Below are 25,480 nucleotides of genomic sequence, written 5' to 3'. Positions count from 1 at the left end.
GGCTCTCGCGGGTCTAAGGATGTTTTTTTCAGCAGTGGGCGTACCACAGCCTCTTTCAGTCCCTCTGGGAATTCTCCCGTTGTGAGATATTATCTTCCGGAGGGGGCCCTTTATCCTTATATCCGCTGTTCTTGGGAGCCAGGATGGGCAAGGGTCTAGTGGGCATGTGGTTGGCCTCGCTGTTGCTAGTATCCTGTCCACTTCGGTCAGCGTGAGTCATCTGAAGTTACTCAAGTTATATCTAATTTATAGTTATATCTAATTTATAGTTCCAGGAAAACCCATCGACTCTTTAAGCCTTTGAAACCATGAACCTGTCTTCTACGCAGTGGTCCCCAACCTTTTTTTATCACCAGACACCGGTCAACGCTTGACAATTTTACTGAGGCCTGGGGGGGGGGGGTATTCTTTTGCTAAGGGCCGTCGCCGTATGAGCCCCTGATTCACTTGCTTTCCTCTTCTCTAGGGAGTCCTTCCTTCTCATGAGGTGGCCAAAGTATTTGAGTTTCATCTTCAGGATCTGGCCTTCTAAGGAGCAGTCAGGGCTGATCTCCTCTAGGACTGACCGGTTTGTTCACCTTGCAGTCCAAGGGACTCACAAGAGTCTTCTCCAGCACCAGAGTTCAAAAGCCTCAATTCTTTGACGCTCGGCCTTCCTTATGGTCCAACTTTCACAGCCATACATTGCAACAGGGAAGACCATAGCCTTGTCTAAATGCACTTTTGTTAGCAGGGTGATGTCTCTGCTTTTATGTTGTTGTCTAGAGTTGCCATAGCTTTCCTCCCCAGGAGCAAGCGTCTTTTAATTTCTTTGCTGCAATCCCATCTGCAGTGATCTTGGAGCCCAGGAAAATAAAATCTGTCACTACCTCCATTTCTTCCCCATCCACTGGAGAAGGAAATGGCAAGCCACTCCAGTATCTTTGCCATGAAAACTCTATGGACTGTACCAAAAGGCAAAACGCTGAAACTGTAATAGTTAATTACTTGATAGCAAGGATCCTGCTCGAATCACCCGCATTGCAGGATTTTTAGGCAAGCTTTTTAGAATTGATTTCTTGTTTTTAACGAAACTGCGTAACTCTGCTTCATTTTTAATTTCATTACTTTGCATCTCCCTACTTGCATTGCTCATTATGCCAGTAAAGGCTTCTGTGTCTATCTGCATTGACTGAGAGGTGCGGAATCCGAACCCCGGAGCAGTTTAGATGGCTGAAGAGCGGGAAGTATTTCACAACCTTTATTCATTGCTTTCCCAAGCCGTTGACAGTTCGGGCAAACGCAATGACAGCACAATAGAAGGAGCGCGCCTCTGGAAGGACAAGCGGGGGGGGGGGCAACCATTTCGCTTCAATTCTCTTCTATTATGTCTGCTGCTCGCCCCCGGCCGAGTAGCCCCGGACTCCTCGCCCCCGCTTTGTGTTTAAGATGAACCCGTCCTCGGCGTTCTCTGAATGCGACTCTGAATGTAACTCCGCTTCACTGCTACCCCCCCTTGCCCTGCGTCAGAATGGTCCATTCCACTCTCTGCTACTCTGACTCCTCACTAGAGAGGAGAATCCCTTCCTCCCCCCTCCTCTCCGTCTCACTCTCGCGATACTAACAGCCTACTGCCGCCGCCAACCGAGACGTTCTCGCGAGGCTTCGAGAGCCGGTTCCCACGCCTGTTGTGTCTGACGCGCCTCGAGACTGGGCGGGGAAAAAAGGAGAAGGCGTGCGTGTGTAGGAAGCGAGTGAGTAGGCGGGGCCTCGGCGCCTTCACCGCAAGCCCCGCCCTTCTACACATTCTTTTTTTTTTTTTCTTCCGTGTGTTGACAAGCGATGGGGGGGAATTACCTATGCGCTTGCGCGGTATCGGCCGGCGAAGAAAAGTGGTGGGGACGGCGAGCGCGTGCCTGTGGCGGACGCACCGGCCCGCTCTCGCGAGAGTAGGAGTTTTGGCGAGAGTTTGTGGAAGATGGCGCCTGTTGTGACAGGGTAAGTGCGGGGGGGCTCGCGCTACGGTCCCGTCAGGGCCGGCTCTGCCGCGTCTCGCGGGCCGACTCGCGCCGCCGCCCGTCTCCCGAGGCTCGGCCGCCCCAGCGCTGAGGGGCAGCCTCCATTTCGGCCGGGCCCTTTTCTCCCGCCCTCTCTCAGAGGACCGGCTCTTCTTTGCGGGGGGGGGGGGGAGGCCGCGTCGCCGGGCCCGCGGGGAGGGGAGGGGGCTCCGCTGTGCGCGAGAGCGGCTGCTGGAAGGGGCCTTCCCCGCGGCCCCGGGTTGAGGAGAACGGCGGGTCCTCCTTCTCCTCCTCCTCGTCCCGCGCCTCACGCTGGCCGCAGCGTGGCTGGCCCTTCCAGGCAGGGCAGCCGGGCCAGCCTGCTCTGCAGGAGCCTTCGGGGCGCCTTTGTCCCGCAGAGCCCGTGGGGGGCTCCCGTGCTCCCTTTTCCTTGCAAGCATCGCTGGTGCCCCCGCCAGCTCTTGCGGGCTCTGCTAAGCCGGCGCTTCACCCCCTCCGAGTTGGACTTCTGAATGTTCGCCTGAGGCCGTGCAAGCGCCCTGCCCTTGCTCCCTTCCAGGAGGAAGACGCTGGCGTTTAGGGGAGCTGCTTCGGCGCCGCCGCACTCGAGGGCTTTGGGGTCCTAGCTGGTGCCCGACCCGGTGCTGGTGCTGGTGCGGGCGGCCTGCGCTTCAGCCCTGCGCGGAGTCACTCTCGTGGTAGGATGGCCCTGTGAATGGGATGCTGCTTGCAGCAGCATCTTTTGCAAGGGATGACCTTCCTTCCTTTGCTTTGGAGAGGCAAGAGGAATTGGGGGGGGGGAGCGTTGGGTGCTTTCAGGGGAGAGTGGTGTGGATGCAGTCCCCCCCCCTGCTATGAGAGGGAGATCAGCTCGGGTAATTCAGGGCTTGGTATTTACACGTGCTAGTGTATGCTATAAGGGCTGTGGTGCTCGCTGCATGATTACATGGTTAAACTGGCTGGTGTATTGTGTTATATAACTTGGTCTCCCGGGTTTCTCCCAGCGTTTTGCTGATGTTAAGTAGCCGAGGTATTCTCTCAAACCTGTGTGGGTCGGAAGGCAGGTGTCTTTGTATGACTTGAACCCTCTGCACCCTGTCATAGGACACTTTGTGAGTCAAGCTTTGGATTACAGGGACTATTGTAAGGGTGCTGAGCAATACCAAGTTAAGCCAGCTTGAAGAATTTGCCCCAGTTTTCCTTCTAGTGGCTCGCTCGAGTCACAGCAGTTAGCGATTCTTGCTGAGTTTCATGGTGCCCTGCAATCAGAGCTTGATGCTTCTTTGATAGTTCTCAGTTGTCCTTGCTCTAAGTTTTAGGATATTAGAGATGTTTGACTTGCTTTATTTTATGCTTTCATTTGGCAACAAAACTTATTGTTAGGGTGTGGAATTAGCCATTGAGGCATGAAATTTCTTTTAGACAACACAGAAGTAAATTCTTGTTGGTGGAAGGGCAGCAGTTTATTTTGTAAAGATCACTGGGTTTTCAAATGTCAAAAAAAATTGCAACATTATTGTGACTTTGCTTGCAGCTTTATGCTTTTTTTCAGAGCATGCTGTGGAAATGTCTAGCTTATTAATGTTGCATTTAATTCCAGAAAAAACTTACTTGATTGCATCTGTCAGCAAGGTGTAGTTTTAATTGCACTCTGCTAAAATAAAATGCTGCTTTGCTTTGTTTTATAGTTCATTAACTTCTCTATTCTCATACTATTGTTGAAATAAGACATTATTTCCCTTTGTTGATTGTTGATGGTACATTGCTCCTTTTTCTTTTTAAAAAGCAAGATTTGTTTCTTAAGGACTTTGTTTAGGGCTGTATGAGCGTGTTCAGTATATACTAATTTGAGATTCCTGCGTTTTATGTTTTATGTTGGGGAGCAAGGAAAGTAGTGTGAAGATACTGTAAGTTCAGAACCCACTTGCTAAGTAAGTTTAGAAATGTTTCTCCTCTCAAAAGTTCATGAACTCTAGTTCTTAGTTCACATGTCGTTTTTGTCTATGAATTTCCAATACTATTCTCAGTATTGAATAACAATTGCTTATAGCTTCAGATTCTTAAAAATTACAGTTGTGTGTGATGCGAAGTCAAGCATGTGTTTTTTATTGCTTCACAATTATATTTTCTGTCAAATATATGCAACATATTTTAAATGATCTTGTGAAGTCTGTTTGTTTACAGCTTATTGTGATTACAGTATTTAAATGTAGTTGTAAAGGGCTGAAGCTGTTAATTTGGTAGAATCATTCTAAGCGAATGCTACTTAATTTCTAAGCGAATGCAAACAAACATGTCTTTCAGCCTTGCCCTACAAGCAGTACTTGTCTTTTTACTGAATCTTTGCTATTTTTATGGGGAGACAGGACAAAAATAACTCTGATTCTGCAAGGGAATGGAGGCTTCAGGAGCAAAACATCAACAATTGTATGCACATTACTTCCATGCATTCTGTATATTCATCTATATAAGAGATGGAGGTACACTGGGGTGTAAGGGTGTTAATAGGCATTCAGCAATGGTCAGTGGAGTGCAACTCTGTTGAGGGAGCAATAAAGACTCCAGAGAGTAGTTTGACACCAGCAAGTTCATGAGAAAAAGCTCAAAAGAATAATTCCTGCCAATTTCTGTACACTTTCACTTTTAAATAAAATTGCCACATCCATCAGAATACTAAGCTTTTGCAGGTGCTTTTTTAAAGAAAATGTTTTGAACACAATGCTGTCCAATATTCTGAGATGGCAGTTTCTCATTTAAAATAGAGCCCCCCCCCCTCCCGCCCAGGACACCACAGTGGAGCAGAACAACTTTGAATTTCTAATCTGTTTCCAGGTTTGTGTTGCTCAGGAACCTTAGCTGCCGCCTTGCAATATGACATACCCCCAGCACTTATATCAGTACTGCTGTAAGGGTTCAGTATTGTGGGGATTGATTAGTTTTGGAGCAAAAGTGTTAATTTTTGTGAACAGGTAACTAGCTGGTGAATATTTTTTTCGCAAAATTATTTATTAACTGAGTAGTTGCGTCAGTTTACTCTTAGAGATTCTTTCTCCAGATTTCACAGGTCAACAGAGAAAAGTGTTGTTCCCTTCCAAATTTCTCATGTTCAGCTTCAAGGTACTTGTTAGGGTTGAACCTGTCGTTCATTCAAGAAGCTTACAACCGTATGAACACATCGACCTCATGAGGTATGCAAGACAGAGTGCGCTATGAGGGAACCCTGTGAGCTTCTATGGCAAGTGCGGGTTTGGTTCCTTTGTGCCAAATGCTTGAGCTACTGTGGCACAGTTACTAATCTCACCTCATTTCTACTGTGTAATTTTTCTGTTAGATATAAGATAAAGCAGGAGTCGTGTGCTCTATATTCATTTCCTTAAACCTTCATTATGTCTAAAAGCAAATGTAAAAATTTAATACTATGTTATGGTACTACTATTTTGGACCAGTAATTTGTAGTAAACAAATGAATTGGGAGGTAGCTGGAACACATTTTAATAGTTAAGTTTTTATCCTGCTGTTTGTCCAATGAGATCTAGATGATATTATGTGGTTTTTCCTCTCCCCCCCCCCCACTTGCACCATCCCAGTGTCATAAATGATGTTGAGACAGTGACTGGTATACAGTCATCTAGTGTGTGGCAGTTCAGTGTTTGAATCTGGGATCTCCACGATCCCAATCGGGCATTCTATCCACTACACATGGAATGAAAAGGAAAACTTGCATAAATTTATTAGACAAGATTGTAGTCATCGTCAGTACAATAATCATCACAACTATTGATCAAATGTGTAAATAGGCATTTCCCATAGGGAGAAAGAATCGTCTTTAGAAATGGAGACAGGGAAGCTTTTGTAAACTGAATAAAAATCTTTTTATTTTTGCATGGATGATTGTATGTCCCAAAGAAATTTCAATGGAGCAGGTAGACAAGTAAAACTTGCTTGTGGACACCTGTGTAGCAGTGTGTTGACCCCTAGAATGTCTGTGATTTGTCATCTTATCCTGTCATGGTTTTTGAGACTGATCAAGAACAGTTTGCTGAGCGTATCTTGTATTCCATGTAACCAGGGTCATAGAATGATACTTTTTAGTGGCTACCCTGTAACTAAAACACCTTATGTTTCCTTTATTGGCTTACCAGAGCCTTAGGATTTTTCAGTAACATTGTAAATTATCATTGTTAGAGGTGGCTTCTTGTGGTGGTGTGAAACTTACTTTTTTGAGGGGCTTTCTGTTAGAACACACAATTACAAAGTGAATTAAATTGCTAGCTTATAGTTATTCACTGAGGTTTGTGAAAGGACAGACTGAAGGGTGGTTTAATCAAATGAGACCCCCTCACACACATATTAGTTTTGTTTTTTTATTAGATAATCCATAAGGACATTGGCTAGTACCGGTCATTTGGGATCTCATTGTGCCTGTCATTGTATAGACAGAGGACATATTATTCCTGGACTGAACAGGGAAATGAAAACAAAAGGAATGAAATAATGTGTTCTTAAGGAGGTAAAGAAGTAGATAGCCGCAGCTGGGCGTAGTTGACAATAATCAGTTTAAAACAAAAAGAAGTTTTGCGACACCTTAAAGGTTTATAGAAACAAACTTTGTGATCAAACAAAGGGGGCTATACACCACAATGAATCTTCTTGTCCTTAAGGGGCCACAAGATTCCTTGTGCTTGTTGCAACAGGAAAATGTTGTAAGGTCACCAACAGGTGAGCCTTTAGCTGTGAAACTACTGGAGGATGTTAGCTATTGAATTAATTTTAAAATGTTTCTGTCATGCCTGACCTCTTTGGGCTCAAGGTGGTGAATAACGCAGCAACTGTGAGAACATAAAAAGTAGTTTAATTTGACAACATCAAAACAGAATAAGAATACCTACGCAGGATCAGCAAACTCCCAGGGGCTTTACGCACCGGGATCTTTGTTGCAAATTGGTCACTGAATGAAAAATCGCCATTTAAAATAGTGGAATTCGTCGTTATGCATACCTGCCTTTGTAGTGGAATCCAGTTGCGTTTTGTAGCGTTTCCCACAGCTTCCGGTCTCGGCAGAAATCGCTAGATTTCAGAAAGCGCTATTGCCAAGCTCGTCCCGCCCCTGGCCGTCAAGCAGCCAATGGGCAGCCGTCAGCATGCTCCCAAACAGCCCCTTTCCCTTTAAGAAAGGTTTTTTTTAAAAAAAAAAACAGACCCATTGTAACGAATCTGTGTAGATTCGTTGCAACGGAGAGACCCATCCAGCTGCCTAATGTGAGCTGTCGTTTGATCGTATGATCGTTGCCACGCTGCCTCGAGTGAAAAAAAAAAAAATCCCCCCCCCCCTCTCACGGGCCCGATTTTCGGCTGAATGAATGTGTAAAAATTAATGGGAAAATACATCAGCAAACGGGCTTTTCTGTGGTTTGTGCTTAGTGACTAAAGGTGAAGGACTGAAGCCAGGGAAGCCTCTAAACAGAAAGAGGCTCGCTGGTGCGTTTATCCCCGCTCGCTCGGAGAAAAAAAAATGGCGATCGCTTCGCCGGAAGTTTGGAGGACAGGCTCAGGAGGAGGGACTTTGAAGAAACCGCAACAATGTTAACGCACAGGTCTTTTTCGCTAGTGTTGCAGATTGGTTGCAAGAGTGTAGCGCTTTCCGGAGGGTGAATCCACTTTTTGGGATTCCCCTGAAAGCGCTACAAGGAAGCGCTTTTTGCAGATTGGTTTCAGGTGTGTGGCAGATTGTCTACGACGTCGTGCGTTATGGCAAATCAATAGCGTTTCTAATTGGCAACCATTGTGCGATTTTGAAGGCATGCAAAAAGCCCCCCAGTCAAATCTGCTGGAGCAATTCATCCTTTATCAAATCCTATTGAGAACAATACTGCCTTGTATGCATTCCTAAATTTAGTAACTAAAGGCACCATCCTCAACCACTCTAAAGGAGTGAGCTGACCATGGAAAAGCCCCATGATCTCACTGTAGCCATACAGAGAGTCAGTCCCTTAAGGAGGAGGCTTGGTGAAGAATCTTCAGTTCAGTGGAGTTTACTGGGAGATGTGGTTCAATAAGTGTGAAGGCACAGGTCATGAAGAGCTTTAAGGTGATAACTGGCACTTTGAATTGGGCCTGGAAGCAAATAGTTAGCCAGTGCAGTTGATGCAGCATCATGAGTTTAGAACGGCTGATCCCGAACAGGAGCCACATTTGAGAACTCTTGATCTGGTGCAAAAAGCTTAACCAGATGGTTATATTGTAAGCAATTTGCATTGTTGGCTATTAGCGTTCTAAGCCACCTTAATTCCTATAGAATGGCAGCTAATATATATTATAAATACTGTTTCTTCCATAAATGCCTGTAGGTTTTATCTGCAGAATAAATGCTGGGAAAGATTATTCACACCAGTAGATGAAATACGGACTGTAAATTACTCTGCTAGTACCCTCTGATTAACCAGTGATATTGCTGTATTATAGCATGTCCCGAGATAAAAAGAAAAGGCAGTACACTTATGGCAGGCATTAGGCAGCTTCAGTCAAAAGAGCTATGTGGACTAATATCAGATGAGTGAGCTGAATTTTCCCACTGATACTTTTATGTATGCCATATATGCCTTTTGGGAGCTTTCAGAGTGTTCTTTGAAGGTTTTAGCCAATTGCTGCAAAGGCAGAGCAATTTGAGAAGGATTTGTTACTAATTTGAGAAGGATTTGCATTCAAAAGTCTTGAGGGCCAAACTCTTAGTCATTAGGCAAGGGAAACCCAAAGCTTTGAAGAGCAAGCAACTTTGTAGCAGACTTCTTGCCTTGGCTGTCCAGAAACTGATCATGCAAGTTTCCTCTGTGTACTGAGTGGTACCTAATGGCAATCGGTTTAGGATCATAGTGTCATAGGCTGTGATACCAGGTATTTTTCCAGCCCCAATTTCAATGGCTACTGCTCTGTCATAGAGCTGTGGTAGAACTTGGTGCAGAACAATTTGCAGTTCCAAAGTGGAGCACCTATGAGGAATTGTCATTTTCTGAAGGTGTGTTTTAAACTACAGATCCATAGTCCTCTCTCAGGCAGACCTCTGCAGCCCAAGTATGGTTCTCTATATAACCATCCTTGGACTGCAAGAGAGGCCTGCCTGAGAAAGGAGTCTGTGCATCTGTATCTCTTAATCTTATGCAGCATCCCTTGACTTTGCAGCTCCCCGTCTGGAGAGTCTCTTGCCTCCAGAAAAGATCGAATTGTTTGAATTTGTTCCCTGGTGTTCAGAATCAGATTAACATAGATCTGGAAGGGACCACAAGGGGTCATCCAGTCCAGCCCCAGCTTCTCAGGGACTTAAAAATCACACAGTCCTGACAGGGGCCTATTCACGTAACTTACTGTTCATTTTGTTTATACTGCCCAATAGGGATCTGAAGTTGGGAGTCTGCGGCTACCCCGCAGTTTCTATGGCAGAGTGGGAATTTGAACCTGGTTCTACCGGATCCTAGTCAGACGCTCAACCCATTGTACCACACTGGCTCTCAAGGAGTGTTAGTCCTCTAGAATTTTTTGGTATTCTTACTGTGTGTGTAAAATAAATCAATCTTCATCAGATGAAACTGAAGAAGAAAGGGAGCTCAAGGAGGGCTTTGATGTGTAGGTGGTCTTGTACACTTACCTGTCTCTGAACTTTTTAATGTGCATAAACAATTATAAGAAATATTTCTGTGTATGCAGAGTGTAATCAGGCAGAATGAGTAACCTGTACCTGTTCCTTCTGCATTAAATACTAATATAGATAATTTAGTTGTTATCCAGTGTTGCATGTATTGTGTGAATAACCATCGTGGAACTTACAGAAACTCATGTTGGAAGAAGAATGGCAAGGGGGCAGAAGGTTGTAATTTTTCTCTCTTAGCATACAAATTGGGTTTCTTGCAGAAGAAAATATGATAAAGCTTGTCTTGTAAAAATCGGAGAGGCAGCTATATTTGAACATAAAAACACAACTGTTGTCAATTTGTAGCTATTTGAAATGTGTCTCCAGTATTAGTCTGAAATTTACTAGATGCTTTTAGATGGAAACCTAGTGGGGTTTGTTGTTCAATCAGTTTCTACAGGAGGCCTGAGCAGCTTGCAGCCCTTAGCAGCATGCAGGGCTGGTTCTGAGGCCAGAGGCAAGCCCCTTAGGTGCTTCCCTTTGCCCACATTTCTTTGTCTGTGCACTAGCATATCCAACAGGTGAAGCTTGAGAGTTTGTTGACACACTGCTCAGAAAGATTGGATCTGCTTGATCCACGGCTTGCTGTGTGTCCTCTTGCTTTTTTAAGCCTGACAGAATTGCTCTCCTCATCAAGTAGCCTGATGATGCAGTTGTCAGGATATGCTCACAAGTCAGTGAAATAGGCTGCAGTTGATATTTTAAATCTAATACTATGCCCTGTAGGCAGGGACCTTCTAAGGAAAAGCCTTCCTCAGACCATTATGACCCCTGCCTGCTTACCATTGAGACAACATGGAAGCTTTTGTAAACTCCTTCCAAAAACATTTTGGTTTTTGTCTTAAAATGAAGACAGGTTACAATGCATAGAAATCCAGCCAAAAGAACAGTTTCTGATAGGTTTACTGGTTAAAATGTCTACTACATTCAGTATCAGTGTGCTGTTATTAAATACTAATGCAGGTCAGCTGGTGTAACAGACCCTAATGATGCTTGTATTTTAATAAGTGCCAAGGGACAGGAAATTTTCACTGTTGGGAAACACTGACCCCATTCCATTTCCGTGAGCCTTGGGGGATACTGTGTTAAATACAGCAGTCATCCTGAAACACTGAAGGACAGTGTCTGTTCTTAAATGTGCAGTAAAAACAATGTTAAAAAATCTTTACATATATTAAACAAAGTGCACTGATTCAGTATATTTAAAACATAATAAAAACAACACATATCTAACTGCACATAATAGACCAAATGTGTTTCGACCCCGAGGGGTCTTCCTCAGTGATCAAATTATTGTGTGGAATGCTCTTTCTTACAAGATCAAAATCTAAAGGCTTGCTGGGTAGCAAAGAAAACTTTCTGGCACAACTGGGAATGCACGATGTAGAGCTAGGCAAAAGCTTAGAGTCGTGGCCTTAGATAGTACATATTTTTGAAGGTGGGCTCTAAATCAGACCCTTTTGAAAGACTAGTTGGGGCAAAGCCTAATATATTTCTTTCCTACTTTCCTACTTTAAATTTTAGATATTTGATTTAAATATATTGAAGCAGTGCACTTTGTTTAATATTTAATATTTGTAAAGATTTTTTTAATATTGTAGCTCAACCTTTAAGTTCCTGACTTTCTATTCAGGTTGGGTTTTGATTTCCTTTTTTGGTTTTGCCTTAAATATGCAGTAGTCGTGATACATAGAGCTTTAGTTTTAAACCAGTAATAAATTGTGATTGTTGTCAGATAGCTAGGATTATGAATAATTTCATTTTGGTTTGGTTTGCAGCAGTTTGCAGCAGTTTGCAGCAGTTAAAAGACCTTTGTAGAATTATGTCAAGATAGCTAGAAAGAGTTAGAAGATAATATATGGACCGTTATGTTCTACATCACCATTCGAAACTACCTCGATAGATACAAGAGAAACAATGTGTAAAATAGATGGCCCTTCAGCCAAGATAAAATCCATCATAATGCTACCACAAAATCTCAAAACATGTTGGTTCTTGGTGAGCATAATTAGTCACACCATAAAATAACTTATAAAATAACGTATAAATGAATCCATATTGCAACTAAGATGTAATTAGGAAGAAAATTTGTAGTGAAGAGTTAAACATTTTTTTTTATTTTAAATGTACTTAAGTATGCTGCTAAAACAGTCCTAAGCTTTAGGAGTTAGAATAATAGAACAAGTTCCTGAGAGCACAGAATATTTATTTGCTCATGCTTAGGAAAATACCTTGTAGTGAAGGGCCTTTAAAGTCTTCAGTTGGCTTCTGAACTAGAGATGCTGGGAACTGAGCCAGATGGCTGCAAAGCTTTGCTCTGTTGATCAATTAACCTTGTGCTAAGGTGTGGAAACTGAAGACCTTCAATTCTTTTAAGTTGTGTACAGCTGTAAGTGCTGGTTCTCTTATTCCCGACAAAGAATTCCCTTGTTCTCAACATATAAAGCAAAGTGGGTATTGTATACAATCTTTGTTCCTTGGGTTTTCTGTAGTTCATTCTATAGTTTTATGTGGTACAAAACTGGAGCTTCATTGCATTGGCTATAAAGGAATGGCTTATTTTTAAAAATGTGCCATGCTGGAAAAGGACCTCAGAATATCTAATAATAATATTGTTGACTCAGTATCACTAATGCGATCCCGATAAAGCACAAATAATGTGTGTGTGTGTTTGTTTTAAATTTCTGTTATGGGCAACTGTTACATAGGGTTAGAATATGCCAGCATTCTTTCATAAATATTTAGGTTAATTGAAAATAAAAATAGATTCAAGTGGGTAGCCGTGTTGGTCTGAAGTAGCTGATTTTGTTGTGAAAATAAAAAGGAATGAAAGTTGTCTGAAGAATCTGACAAAGTAGGTAATGTATTTGACAAAGGGACCTTTGGCACTCAAAACCTTATTCACCGGTAATCTTGTTGATCTTTAAGGTGCTACTGGACTTGAACCGTGTTTGAAGAGTTGCTTTTGCCAGCATTCTGTTTCCCTCTATAGTCTAAGCTCCCCCATCTGGTAACTTTACACTGACTTTCTTGATCTGTCAGTGAGTTAGCTGATTCCATTCCTTTTGCATTATCAGTAAAGTTTTAGCCAAGATGATGCAAGGTTCCTTGCAGGTTTTTGAATGTTTTGAGAGAAGACCTTTGAAACGTTTGAATCACAATGGGAGGACAAGCTCCCTTCCATCAGTACAATTCTTCCGATAAAACAAAATCAGAGTCCAGTGGCACCTTTAAGACCAACAAAGATTTATTCAAGGCGAGAGCTTTTGAGTGCAAGCACTCTTGTTAGTCTGAGTAAGAGTGCTTGCACTCGAAAGCTCCCGCCTTGAATTAATCTTTGTTGGTCTTAAAGGTGCCACTGGACTCTGATTTTGTTTATGGTGCTGCTTCAGACCAACACAGCTACCCACTTGAATTCTTCTGATATGCAAGATAGAGCTTTGTTCTGCCTTCCTGCAATTAAGCAGCAGCTTCAATTCGTAGAGAGGCACGTGCTGTCCTTTTCCAACAGTGCAAGGCCTGGAGGAAGTCAGCTTGAGAGGAAGTCAAAAGGCAGTTGGCCACAGGCAAGAAGGTGCTACAACAAGGAACAGGAAGCAGGTAACTCACAACCTAGCAACCTGAGGTATTGCAGCACCTGGGATAGCTCCTGCAGACAGGAAGATGTTGAACCAAGTAATTCTACAACAGTGTCCTTGAACACACACCTGTAATTTCTGCCATGTAATTGATTGGCTGCCCTAACCTGGATGGCCCAGGCCAACCTGATCTCAGAGGAAGCTAAACAGCATCTGCCCTTGTTTGTATTTGGAAGGGAGACCACCCAGGAAGCCTAAGCCCAAGGTCACCCAGGAAGCAGAGGCTGGCAATGTCAAATCACAGGCAGCCAATAGTAAATCACCTCTGAGTGTCTCTTGCCTTGAAAACCATAGATGGTTAGCCTAAATTGGCTGCAGCTTCGTGACACTCCCTAGCCTCCATCCAGTGCTTGGTCACTTTGATGTGATTCATCCTGGTCAAACTCTTCTATAGCAAAGGTATGTTTTTCTGTCTCAGGCACTGGACTTTGTAACAGTGAGCTGCATCAGCAGTCTTCTCCAGTGATCTGAGAGTTTTTAAAACATTGTTCAGTCTTAATTCAAAGCCTCTGTTGTAGGGTCTAGCTCCCCAGCCTTCAGCATGGCAGGGAAAGCTGCATTCTTCTCTCTGTGTTTACCTTGCCCATTTTTGCTTTGACGTTTTGGATGGTACATCTGGTGGCATCTGTGGGTATGTGGCTATCTGTGAAGCTGCCCACCATTGTAATCTCTTTTTTTGTTCTGGAAAATGTAGAATGTAGGGATCACATCTTCAGCCGTGAAAGACAAATGTCTGTCAGGTGCCGCGACTTAAAATATTGTCATGTTGACAGGAAAATACATTCCTTATTCCTGTGATCAGGTAGTTGCTGAGGACTCTTTGGGCAGGGCATGTGTGTATGTGCATGTGTGTGCACTCTGTGGCCTTACTGTATGCCTGACTGTAGGCATAAATAGCTGACAGACTTAGAAGTGGCATTTTGAGAATATTGCCCGAGAACTGCTGTGCACAGCAGTCTTTCCTTGCTGCCACCCTGATCTGATGTATATTTATTTAAAATAGGCAGTGTCAGGTGACACAGCTTATTCCCGAATGCCTCCACCCACTACCGTTTAGACAGTAAAGAAAGATTGTATGGCTGTATCCACTCTTTATGACCCAGCTTTTCCACTGTCATACGGCCAGATAGTACATCCCACAGACTGAACTGTCTAGCTAAGTTCCCTTCACTGCTGGGCCATGCACTATCCAGCATAACACTGCACTGACCACTTGGAGTACTTTGCACCTAAATGCAGAGGTCTCCAGGCTGACCAAGATTCTAATCTAAGCAGTCAGGAAGGTGGGGGTGAAATGTGTGAAAACATACAGACTTCCTCCCAAAGGACAATTTCATCAGCAAATTGATCAAATGACAATGTACCTCTTGAGTTGCTGTAAAAAAGTGAATTGTATCCTTGCAGAAGGCTGCTCATTATGATGGGCAGACTAAGTAGGCTGGGGGAGTATTTATATATTGCAGGGGTGTTGGTAGCTCACATAGCGTCCTCCTTTCAGTGGGGATTTGGCCGTCTGTTACTATTTAAAACATTTTAAGCCTGTTTTTATACCTAGCCTTCAAAGAACTGAGGGCAATGGCCCCACATAGCACCTAGCTTTCTCTCTATAATAGTAAATGGTAACTTTTCAGTAATAAGGAAAGAAAGTAAAGGGTACCTAGCCCTTTCTCAAGTGTTGTGAGGGGGAGGAAGGGCAGTTTAGCTTGCCTCATAGAACTTAATGGGTGTTTATTATTATTGAAAACTGAACTTGCCCCTGTTTGATACCTTAAGCGTAGTTTCTTTTGTCACTCATATCTCATAATTTAATGTGTGCTGGGCGCAAGTCCTAGATTACTTCAACACAGTTTACCAACACCCCCAATACTGAAAAACAGTCTTTTTCTCTCCCCCCCCCCCACCTTTTAAATGATGCTTGGTTGCCTTTAACATTCCATGTATTTTGGAGAGTAACAAGCATGCTCATTTCTTGTACCATAGTAGTTTGTGTGTGTGTGGGATGTGTGTCTTAGATCAGGGGTAGTCAACCTGTGGTCCTCCAGATGTTCATGAACTACAATTCCCATGAGCCCCTGCTAGCGTTTGCTGCCAGGGGGCTCATGGGAATTGTAGTTCATGAACATCTGGAGGACCACAGGTTGACTACCCCTCTTAGATAAATTTAAAGCAAAAATGAAAATTCTCAATAGCTTTATATAGATGTTATATAATAGTGCAAATCCCTACAAATCACATATTGGAGTAGAATCATGTAAATAAACTTACATAAGAGAATTACTATTTTAGTTGAATTGTTAAGTTGGACTTGAGTCTGCATTCCTGGGAACTACTAGTGGAGTTGTGAGCAGGTATGGCTTTCATTTCGTCTAGTAGAAAGCTTAAAGTAACCTTCCCTTTTCTCATTGTTGTAACCCAGTCATCTTACTAATGCTTATTTTTAGCTCTACTAAAATATAATTGCAAAACTTTTGCTGTCCCAGCTGCTACCTTACAGATCTCCCCTTCCTTTTAAAGTTCTTGAATTTTCTTCATGTCCATCTATTCAAATATTCCTTTTTTGAGGATAAATCTTTCATTTACCATCATCCTTTCTACTGATGAACAATGGCCCTTACTTGTTATTTGAACAGTGAAGTGGGCTCACCTGCAGACAAAGAAGCCTCCCATAGACGTATTTGTCAACAAGTCACAACTGGATTATGGTGACCCCAGCAAGGGACTTCCAAGGCAAGTGAGAACCAAAGGTGTTCTCTCTGTGAGAAGGAGGATGCCTCAGTAGATGTTTCCCGCCACAGATTCTGGGAGGCAGGACTAATTTTAACTTCCTGTTTCCTCGTTGGTGGGAGGGACCCTTCAGTCTTCTTCCTGCCTCACATGGAAGAGCACGGCTGACTACTACCTGCTAGTTGGATAGTGCATAGTTAGTGAGAATTAGCTTGCAGTTGTTGTTCTTGTTGTAGTGGTTACTAGTTACTAGCTACAGTTGTAGTTAATAACCTAATTAATAGGTTAGAGTAATTTAAAAGAAAAGAGAAATGTAAAAAGTGAAACTGCGGGCAATTGCGCCCTCTATTTTGAATCACGGCAGCACCCGGAATGACTTTTGCCTTTCAAGCGAAGCTCTGGAGAGCCGCATGGAGTGGGGAAAGAGCCACTTAGAGGGCTCCTCTACCAATGATGACCCTCCGGCCCCTCTCCTCCCTGGTAAGATTGATGTGGGCACAGCTGACAGTGGACCATTTCAGGCTGTCAACACTGCCAGGGCCAGGAGTGGCAACGTCTGTGCAGTGCTCATGCAGCATGCTAAAAAGCTGCAGGTGAAGAGCTTGGCATTCCCAGAGGCGCGGAAAGGATCACTTTGTGGTGGCAGCCATACTGGAAGAGACATGAGATAAGATGGCCATGCCCAGACAGGTCAGAAGAGAGCTCTCTTCATTTAGCACTCAGCATGCTCTGCCCAGGTTTAGACAGCAGTACAGGAGAGAGGATCATGGAGTTCTTTTCATGCCTCAGGGTGGAGGGGAGGATACTCAAACAGATTCTCCAGACCTGCCAACAGATCAGATTCTACAGACAAATACACCAAACCAAACAAGGCATGACTTGAAGAGTATGGCTTCAAGCCTTAGCCAAAACATGGAAGTTCCCACACACAGAGGCATGGGTACAGGACACAGCTCAGGACACAGCTTACAAGGTCAGGGTACAGGACGCAGCTTACAAGATAGAATTTGCAAACATTCCACCAGATCAATTTTTACAGATCCCAAGGATTTGACCAAGTGGCTGAGAACTGCACAGGCTATAGAGATCCTGTTAGAGATTCAGGCAATAGGATCGGTTCCTCTTCCCGAATAGAGAGAAGGAATATACTCAATTTTCTTTATAGTCCCAAAGAAAACAGGAGACTGAAGAGCGATCCTAGACTTCAAATTTGTGAACAAGTCCATAAAATTAAGACACTTCCACATGGAGACACTAAAGGTGCATAGGCATTACAGCCAGGGGAGTCCCTGACCTGCTTGGACCTCGAGGCATACCTGCACATACCCGTATACTCCACAAACAGAAGGTTCTTGTGGTTCTGCATCCAGGAACAGCATTACCAATTCAAGGTTTCGTTGTTGCCAAGAAAAACACAGTCTTTGACTGGATAAGAAAGAAAGAGGTTTATTCTAGAGCAAGCAAGTTAACTCAACAAAACATTGTCAGCACTGGGGTTTCAGTGCAGTTACACAGTATTTAACCCCTTTACCCATCCCCCCCCCACACACACACCTGTGAGATCCAGTTAACACGGAAAGCTTCTAAGGAAAGACAATCAAGGCAGCTGGGAATTCAAGGACAAGAAAGTAGGGGGACAAGGGAGGTGAGAATGTATGAGTAAGGAAAGAAACAATGAATTCTCTAGAGTCAGTCTGCTCATCTGACCACAACAAACTGAATAACACAGGCATGCAGATGAAAAGCATTCTAGTCAGTTTATAGACTTTGTCCAGACCTAGGAATATCCAGGTGAGAACTGGAGATTCCACAACCTTTACAGACGAATGTTTCAATGCATTTCAACATGATTTACAATACTAAAGCAGTTCCTCAAAGGAAGGCCAGGCAATTTACACATCAGTAGATAGCACATCAAAGACCCATAGTGGTAACTATACACAGGATAAGGTGAGGTGGTGGTGGAAAGATACATATTAGAACCACAACCATGTGACAGGACCAAACTGTTTCTGGCCCTGCCATTTAGTCTGTCTCATCACCTCAAGTGTTTACCAGAGTTTTGGTGAATGCTCTTGCAATTCTCAGAAGGAAGGGGGTAAGAGTCCATCTGTACTTTGACAATCTGCTTATGAGGGTCCCCTCCAGAGAATTAGCAGAAATACACAATTCACCACCTTCAGTGCTTTTGGTTCTTAGTGAACTTTGCAAAAAGCTCACTGGTTCCCACACAGCAAATAGAGCACCTAGGGGTCATCATAGACATGATTTAAAACAGAATATTCATGTCACCCAAGAGAGCAGAGAAAACAATCCAGATGGCCTTTACAGTAATAAAGAGCAAACACTCAAGGCTGCTCCAGTTAGCCAGTCTCCAGGGTCTACTGGTGTCCAACATGGATGCGGTTCAGTGGGGACTTCCACTCCGGACAGCTACAGGAACTACTCAGACCTTTCCAGTACAGGGGCATGAAGAAAATAGATACGATGCTCAAGTTCCCCACAACAATAAAATGATTGCTAGTTCGGTGGATGTTACATACCAGCCTGCTCCAGGGCAAAGCCTTCTGGGTCAGTCATGAAGTCCAGATTTACACAGATGCCAGCCTTCAGGGCTAGGGGGCAATGTTGGGCAGCCAGAATGCTCAGGGCAGATGGTCAACACAGGAGTCCAAGTCTCCTTTAAATCTGTTAGAACTCAAAGCTATTCTGTTAACACTCAAGCACTTCCAAAATGCAGTTCAGAGTCAACACATAAGGACAGACAATGTAGCCACCAAGGCATACCTAAATCACTAAGGGGTTCAAGGTAGGCAACCCTACAAAAGGGCAAACTTCTAGCCTGGGCACAGAGAGACACTCCATCAGAGCAGAACACATATAGGGCACAAACAACCTACAGGCAGACTACCTCAGTCGACACATATTGGTAGAGTCAGAATGGCAGCTAAAAAAGGATATGTTCCCCAAGATAGTATAAAGGTTCGCCCTCCCAATTCTTGAAAAGGCAATAACCAGACTTCCAGATTCTGCACAAGGTACTTTCATTCCAAAGCAGACATGATAGATGCCATGACAGCTGAGTGGCCATGCAGCCTCCTATATGTCCTTTCCCCGCTACCAGTCATCTCAAGCTTTCTCAGGAAGGTGGAAACATCTAGGTGATTGTAGTGGCACCAGACAGGCCACAGTGACCCTGGTACACCGTACTGATCAACCTGTCAACAGAGGCCCCGTTCGAACTACTGGTCTGCACAGACGTATTACAACAGGGTCTGGTGGTAAATCCCAAACCAGAGTGGTGGTGTCTGACCGCTTGGAAATTGAAAGGTAGAGGCTAAGAGACATTCGGAATCAGTGTCAGACACCATACTTGCTTCTTGGCTGTCAACTAACCATATATGTGCATCTGCCTGGAAGGCATTTGTCAGGTGGGCAAGGAGAAAAAAAATCAACTACATGAAAGCATCCATTGTGAACATTTTGGACTTCCTACAGGAAGGCCGGGACCAGGGCTTCCACTCAAGAACCCTTAGGAAGCAGCTCATGGAACTGTCCTCCATCTTGTTGGCAGCCAGGGACTGTAACTGGCCAAGCATCTGCATATCATGCGTTTCTTGAAGGGAGCTGCTCACAAGGATCCACCAGTCTCCCACAGGTTCCCTTCCTGGAAGTTAAATACAATTCTGACAGCACTGACTAAAGCACCATTTGAACTAATTGATAGCATTAGTCTCCAGACTTTGAGGATGAAGACACACTTCCTAGTGGCAGTAAAGTCAGCCAGAAGAGTGTCAGAGCTCAGAGAACTATCCATAAGGAAAGAACTATGCCAGTTCTATTCAGACAAGATAGTGCTTAGGACAGATCCTACATTTAAATCAAAGATAAACACACAGTTTCATAGGAAACAGGAAATAGTTCTCCCTAATTTCTGCTCCAAACCAAAGCACCCTAAAGAGGTGCTGTGGCACAAAATTGACATGACATGAGTGCTCAAAGCCTTCATTGTAAAGACACAGCACATAATTCTCTTCATCAGTGTTTCCTTTCCACAGAGGGGTCAGCGTATGTCCAGCGCTTCTATCAGTAGCACACTTAAAGCTTGCATCACAGAAGCCTTCAAGGCTCAGCCGGTAACTCTTTCCATAGGCGTTACAGCACACTCCATCTGAAGTTCTGCTTCAGTTCTGCTTTGGCCAAGAGAGTCTCAGTTGAGCAAATCTGTAGAACAGCCACATGGTCTAACATAAATACGTTTATCAGACACTACAAACTACACTTACTTAGTGCCTCAGAAGCAGCATTTGACTGTTCCATTCTGCAACATGTGATCGAGGACTAAGATCCACGACACCCACCCTTAAGGTGATGGGACTGCTCTTTCGAGTCCTACTGAGGCATCCTCTTGTCTCTCAGAGAGAGCAACCATTGATTACTCGCCATCAATGGTCCTTCATCTACAAGTTCAGGAGGACACCTTATCCCGCCCAGTCATGCCCAGCTCCTCAACATCTGTACACGTACATGCAGAAATTTAAGCCAAACACTACGCACACAGACTCTGACCATGCACAAATCACGAAAGTAGTTATCGCACACAAGATAGGACAAATAGAGAGTAATCAGCACAGTTTGACAAGCAGGCACTGTTTTCTCTGGAGGTTCTAGATATTGTTTGTTCACTCCGAAGCAAGTTATGTTATAGGTTTGGAAGCGCATCAATTCTCGAGGTTCGGATAATCAGACTGAAGTGTGCCTCTCACCACAGAGGAAGCAGGTAGTTGAAATTACCCTTTCCTCCCAGAATCGGGAAACACCCATTGAGGTGTCCTTTTGAACTTGCAGAAGAATGGTCCATTCACGGTGAGTAATTTGCTATTGCCTTCTTCTGTAGAGTCTTTTGTGGTAGTCCTTGAGCCAAGTACCAACCCTACTTAGCTTCGAAGATCTGATGAAATTGGGCTATACCATGCTGCCTTCCCTCCTGACATCTTCATGCTCTTTTGTAAATTAAGAAGACCCCTCCATTCACACATACAACTACTATGGTACAACAAGAACTGAACCCTTGTTACCCTCCAAAAAGGTATGGAATGTTGAGGGCAGGTGAGCATCATTTAAAAGGGGTGGGGGGGAGAAAAAGATTGTTTTTCAATATTAGTAGATGTTAGTATGCTGTGTGGAAGACTCCTGGGTTTATTATTTAGATCAGAAGAAAAGCACTCACTAATGAATTGTTTCATTAAGTACTTCCTAATGAATTGTCCATCTCAAAGATTTTCAGTGGCAAAGGTCAGGGCATTTCAAAAAGGATGTGTGTGTGAAAAATGGAGTCAGGGAAATGTGTGTGAAACGTATGACTCCACCCCCCCCCCTCTAGTTCTCCCATGTAGTATAGATGGGACATCAAAATAATAGTTCCCTCACAATATAACACTCAGATTCTGGACTAGATAAGTGCCTTCCTGCTCACCTGTCTTTGAATTGTTGTAAATAGGATGGTAGCACCATTGCAATAAAGTGCCAGATTTCTAAGGTTCATGGCTAGTTGAGAAGGAAACCTCAGTTAGCCCTGGATCTTGGCAGGCAGGCAGTCTAGTTCTTTACCAGAAGTATTTTCTAACTGCACCCTCCTCCCGCTTGTAATACAATAATAGTAAGTGATAAAATATTTGTTTCCTATGCATGTTTGGATTCTTTGTTCCTTTCTGAGGGAAAACAGTTTAAGTAGATATCTTTTCTTTGTGCATGTTGGTACTTTGCAGGTGACAGTTCTGGAAAGAATGACTCTTGTTCATACACCTGAACAGAAAACCTTAATTAAACTTTGATTGCAACACTTTTGCAGTCCATAATTACACATGACCCAAAAGGCTCTGCCACTGCATTTTCAATTTGCTTCTGAGGGACATATGATTATTTAAGCTTGTTTAGGCGAATTTTTTAGTCAGTGACACCTTTAAGCCCAATAAATTTAATTCTTGTCTTAAAGATGCCACTGGACTCCAACTTTGTTCCATTGCTTCAGACCAAATTAAGCTTGTTTAGTTAGGTTCTTCCCTTTTTTTCTGCTTTCTACTGGGTGTCCTGCATGTAACAAAATGGTTGTGGCCATTCTTGCAACAGTAAAATCTTTAAGACAAAAGAACACCTTAAGAATAACATCTTTAGAACCGCTTTGGAAAGTCTTTTCCATTTCAGAAGAGTTTTGTTTTGGATCTCAAGAGGATGTTCGTTAAAAAAAAAAGAGAGTAAAGGACTAATATATCTTTAAGCTTGTCAAATTCGTTGTGTGGTTCATTAATTTAGCTTTATGTTGCATCCACAATTAATGCCTCTTATTTCAGTTTCTCTGTTGGCCTAAACTTGAGCTGAATTATATTACATTGGAGGGGTGATGAGTCTGTTTGGAACAGAATAGTTAATGCTATGCTATGAATTAAGCAGGGGTAATAAATAATGTCATGTGATTGTTGGGTGCATGCAGCATAAACTTCAACACAAAAGTTATCAAATAATGAAATTGCCTATTTTGCTGCCCTGACCGGGATAGCCCAGGCAAGCTTGATCTCAAATCTCAAAAGTTAAGTCAGGGTCAGTCCTAGTCAGTTTTTGGATGGGAGACCACCAAGGAAGTCCAAGGTTGCTGTGCAGAGACAGACAATGGCAAACCACCTCTGCCCATCTTTTGCCTTGAAACCCCGATGAGGTGTCACCCTATCTTGGTTATGAGTTGAAAGCACTTTCTGCCACCAATGTTTTTGCTAAAGACTTTAGCTTCCTCTGCTGGTGCCTATAGCTAGACCTGAATATGAAGAATCATAGAGTTGAAAGCAACCTCCAGGATCATCTAGTCCAACCCTCTGCACATTGCAGGAACTCACAACTACCTGCCCACCCACAATGACCCCAATTTCATGCCCAAGTTATTCCTCCACCAAAAATCTCCAGAATCCATCCTGACCTGAAAGAAATTCACCTACCATAGTGGCAATCAGCAATTCCCTGGGTATGCAAAGAAGAAGAAGAAGAAGAAGAAGAGTTGGTTCTTATATGCCGCTTTTCCCTACCCGAAGGAGGCTCAAAGCGACTTACAGTCGCCTTCCCATTCCTCTCCCCACAACAGACACCCTGTGGGGTGGGTGAGGCTGAGAGAGCGCTGATATCACTGCCCAGTCAGAACAGTTTTATCAGTGCCGTGGCGAGCCCAAGGTCACCCAGCTGGTTGCATGTGGTGGAGCGCAGAATTGAACCTGGCATGCCAGATTAGAAGTCCACACTCCTAACCACTACACCAAACCGGCTCTCAAAGAAGGGCCACAAGAGACAAACACTGGCACATCCCTCCTGCCCACCCACTCCCAATATGCCTAAGTTCATAAAATCAGCATTTCTGTCAGATGACTATCTAGCCTCTGTTTAAAAATTTCCAAAGAAGGAGAACCCACCACTGCCTGAGGAAGCCTGTTTCACTAAGAAACTGCTCTATGAACTTCTTCCAGATGTTTACCCAAAAATTCTTTTGAATTAATTTCAACCCATAGATTCTAGTCCGACCCTCTGGGGCAACAGAAAACAACTCCATCTTCTATAGCAGTGGTCCCTGGTCCGGGGACCAGTACCAGTCCATAGATCAGTCGGTACCTGGCCGCGGCTCCTCCTCATCCTCTTCTCCGGCTGCTGCCTCGGGGGCTGCCCTGCCACTATGCCACTGGTTCACCTTTGGTGCTCTTCAGTGGCTGCCATGGCTGGGGCTCCCCCTTGGCGTGCCACTGTGCTGCTGCTGCTGGCAGCGCCCCCCAGTTGGTGGCGGGAAGTCAGGGGCACCAGCAGGAAAGCAAGTGGAGCAGGGGCTCAGGCGGCAGCAATGTCCCTCAGCAAAAGACTACCCCCCCCCCCAGGCCTCAGTAAAATTGTCAAGCGTTGACCGGTCCCCGGTGACAAAAAGGTTGGGGACCACTGTTCTATAGGACAGCAAGTATTTGAGGATGGTTATCATATCACCTCTTAGTCATCTTCTCTCCATGCTAAACAGACCAAACTCCTTCAACCTTTCCTCATAAAACTTGATCTCCAAACCCCTCACCATCTTCGTAGTCCTCCTCTGAATTTGCTCCAGTTTGTCTACATATTTTTTCAGTTGTGGTACCCAAAACTGAACACAGTACTTGAAATGAGATCTTACCAGAGCAGAGTAAAGTGTTAAGATCACCTCACGTGATCTGGACACTATGCTTCTTTTAATACAGCCCCAAATTCCATTTGCCTTTTAGGAAGTAAGTCTGTGTTATATTCTGGCATTTAATTTCTGTTTCTGGCATTTAATTTTTCAGAGCAATTTATTAGAAATCCTTAGAATTTTATTTCTGCATTTATTTCTGGCACAGGCTTATATGAACTCCAGCTTTTTGATTCCATTTAATCAGGCCCACTCCTATGCAGGGCTCTTCAGAGGACTGTCCCTCGTGTTTAAGGCTCCTACTCTGAAAGTAATTGCACATAGCACTGATGCTTTAGTCACTGTTTTTGTCAAGTAGATTTTCAATAGCTCATGTTCAGTTTTGTTCTTGTGGAGGTATGTACTGACATCTGGGTGGTGCAGAGCATTCTGTCTGCCTCAGACTGACTTGTGACGTAAATTAGGTGGAAAACCTCTTGGAGTTTATTGTAGCTTCTGCTGCTCTTTCACAATAAATTTACTAAAGGTAAATTTAATAAGACCTACTATTGCAAGTGAAATATAAGAGTAGTTCAATTCTTCTCCCTCCTTATAGATTTGATCAGTGAAAAGGGAGAGAAATGCCAGCTGAGTCCTGCAAAAGCTGTAATTTCCCCTTGTCCTTCCCACTTATTAAATTACTCCAGGTCCCACTACAAAGATTTTAGAGGGGAAGTAAGATTAACTCCCACCCAATCGAAAAACTCTCCTAGGGCCCTTGCAAAACCCTGGTTGAGAAAGTCTGCTCTGTAGCATCACTTGGCGGTACCAAATCAGCTTAGTAATCCCTGTATTTTGTTTTGTGAGATGTGACACGTAAATAGAAATGTTAACTGTTTTTTATTTGACCTGCATAGCCAGTTAGACAAATTACTGAATTGGTTTTTTAACATCTTGATTACTGTATGTATTTGTGGTGGATCTCTTCTCCATTTGCACATTGACAAAACATGTTTACTCATGCACCATTCCTACAGATAAAACAAAAATAGAGTCCAGTAGCGCCTTTAAGACCAACACGGCGACCCACTTGAATCTGTTCATAGGAATAGTTATTTTAAAGAAATAACTGCTGCTTTGAAACTGCTAAGTTTGTTTGACACTGTATTGGCAACAGCATCCATTGTGGTTACTGTTATAGAATAATTAATCTTTGGAAAAAATGGCAGATCTTCTGCAAAAAATCAAGTATTGGAGAATTTTTCATTCCACACCTCTA

The 25,480-nt window shown here is 43.5% G+C and overlaps 1 protein-coding gene across 3 annotated transcripts in view; it reads left to right on the top strand.

The window, feature by feature from the left end:
• The first annotated feature begins 1,807 nt into the window (after nt 1-1,807).
• RBPJ (recombination signal binding protein for immunoglobulin kappa J region) overlaps nt 1,808-25,480 on the top strand; it is a 60,430-nt gene continuing 36,757 nt past the window's right edge. The window contains exon 1 of one of the 3 annotated variants that reach the window (XM_077301483.1): nt 1,808-1,977. In XM_077301483.1, coding sequence (XP_077157598.1) covers nt 1,958-1,977 — 20 coding nt within the window. In that variant the 5' untranslated portion in view covers nt 1,808-1,957. Of the gene's footprint in view, nt 1,978-3,998; nt 5,186-20,860; nt 21,130-25,480 lie in introns of those variants that run through there. The other 2 variants (XM_077301479.1, XM_077301480.1) reach the window with 2 other exon arrangements.

Source organism: Paroedura picta, chromosome 10 (assembly GCF_049243985.1).
Source record: "Paroedura picta isolate Pp20150507F chromosome 10, Ppicta_v3.0, whole genome shotgun sequence".
Classification (NCBI taxonomy): Eukaryota; Metazoa; Chordata; class Lepidosauria; order Squamata; family Gekkonidae; genus Paroedura; species Paroedura picta.
The sequence above is the reverse complement of the archived record's forward strand: the minus strand, read 5'-3'. Positions and strand labels throughout refer to the sequence as shown.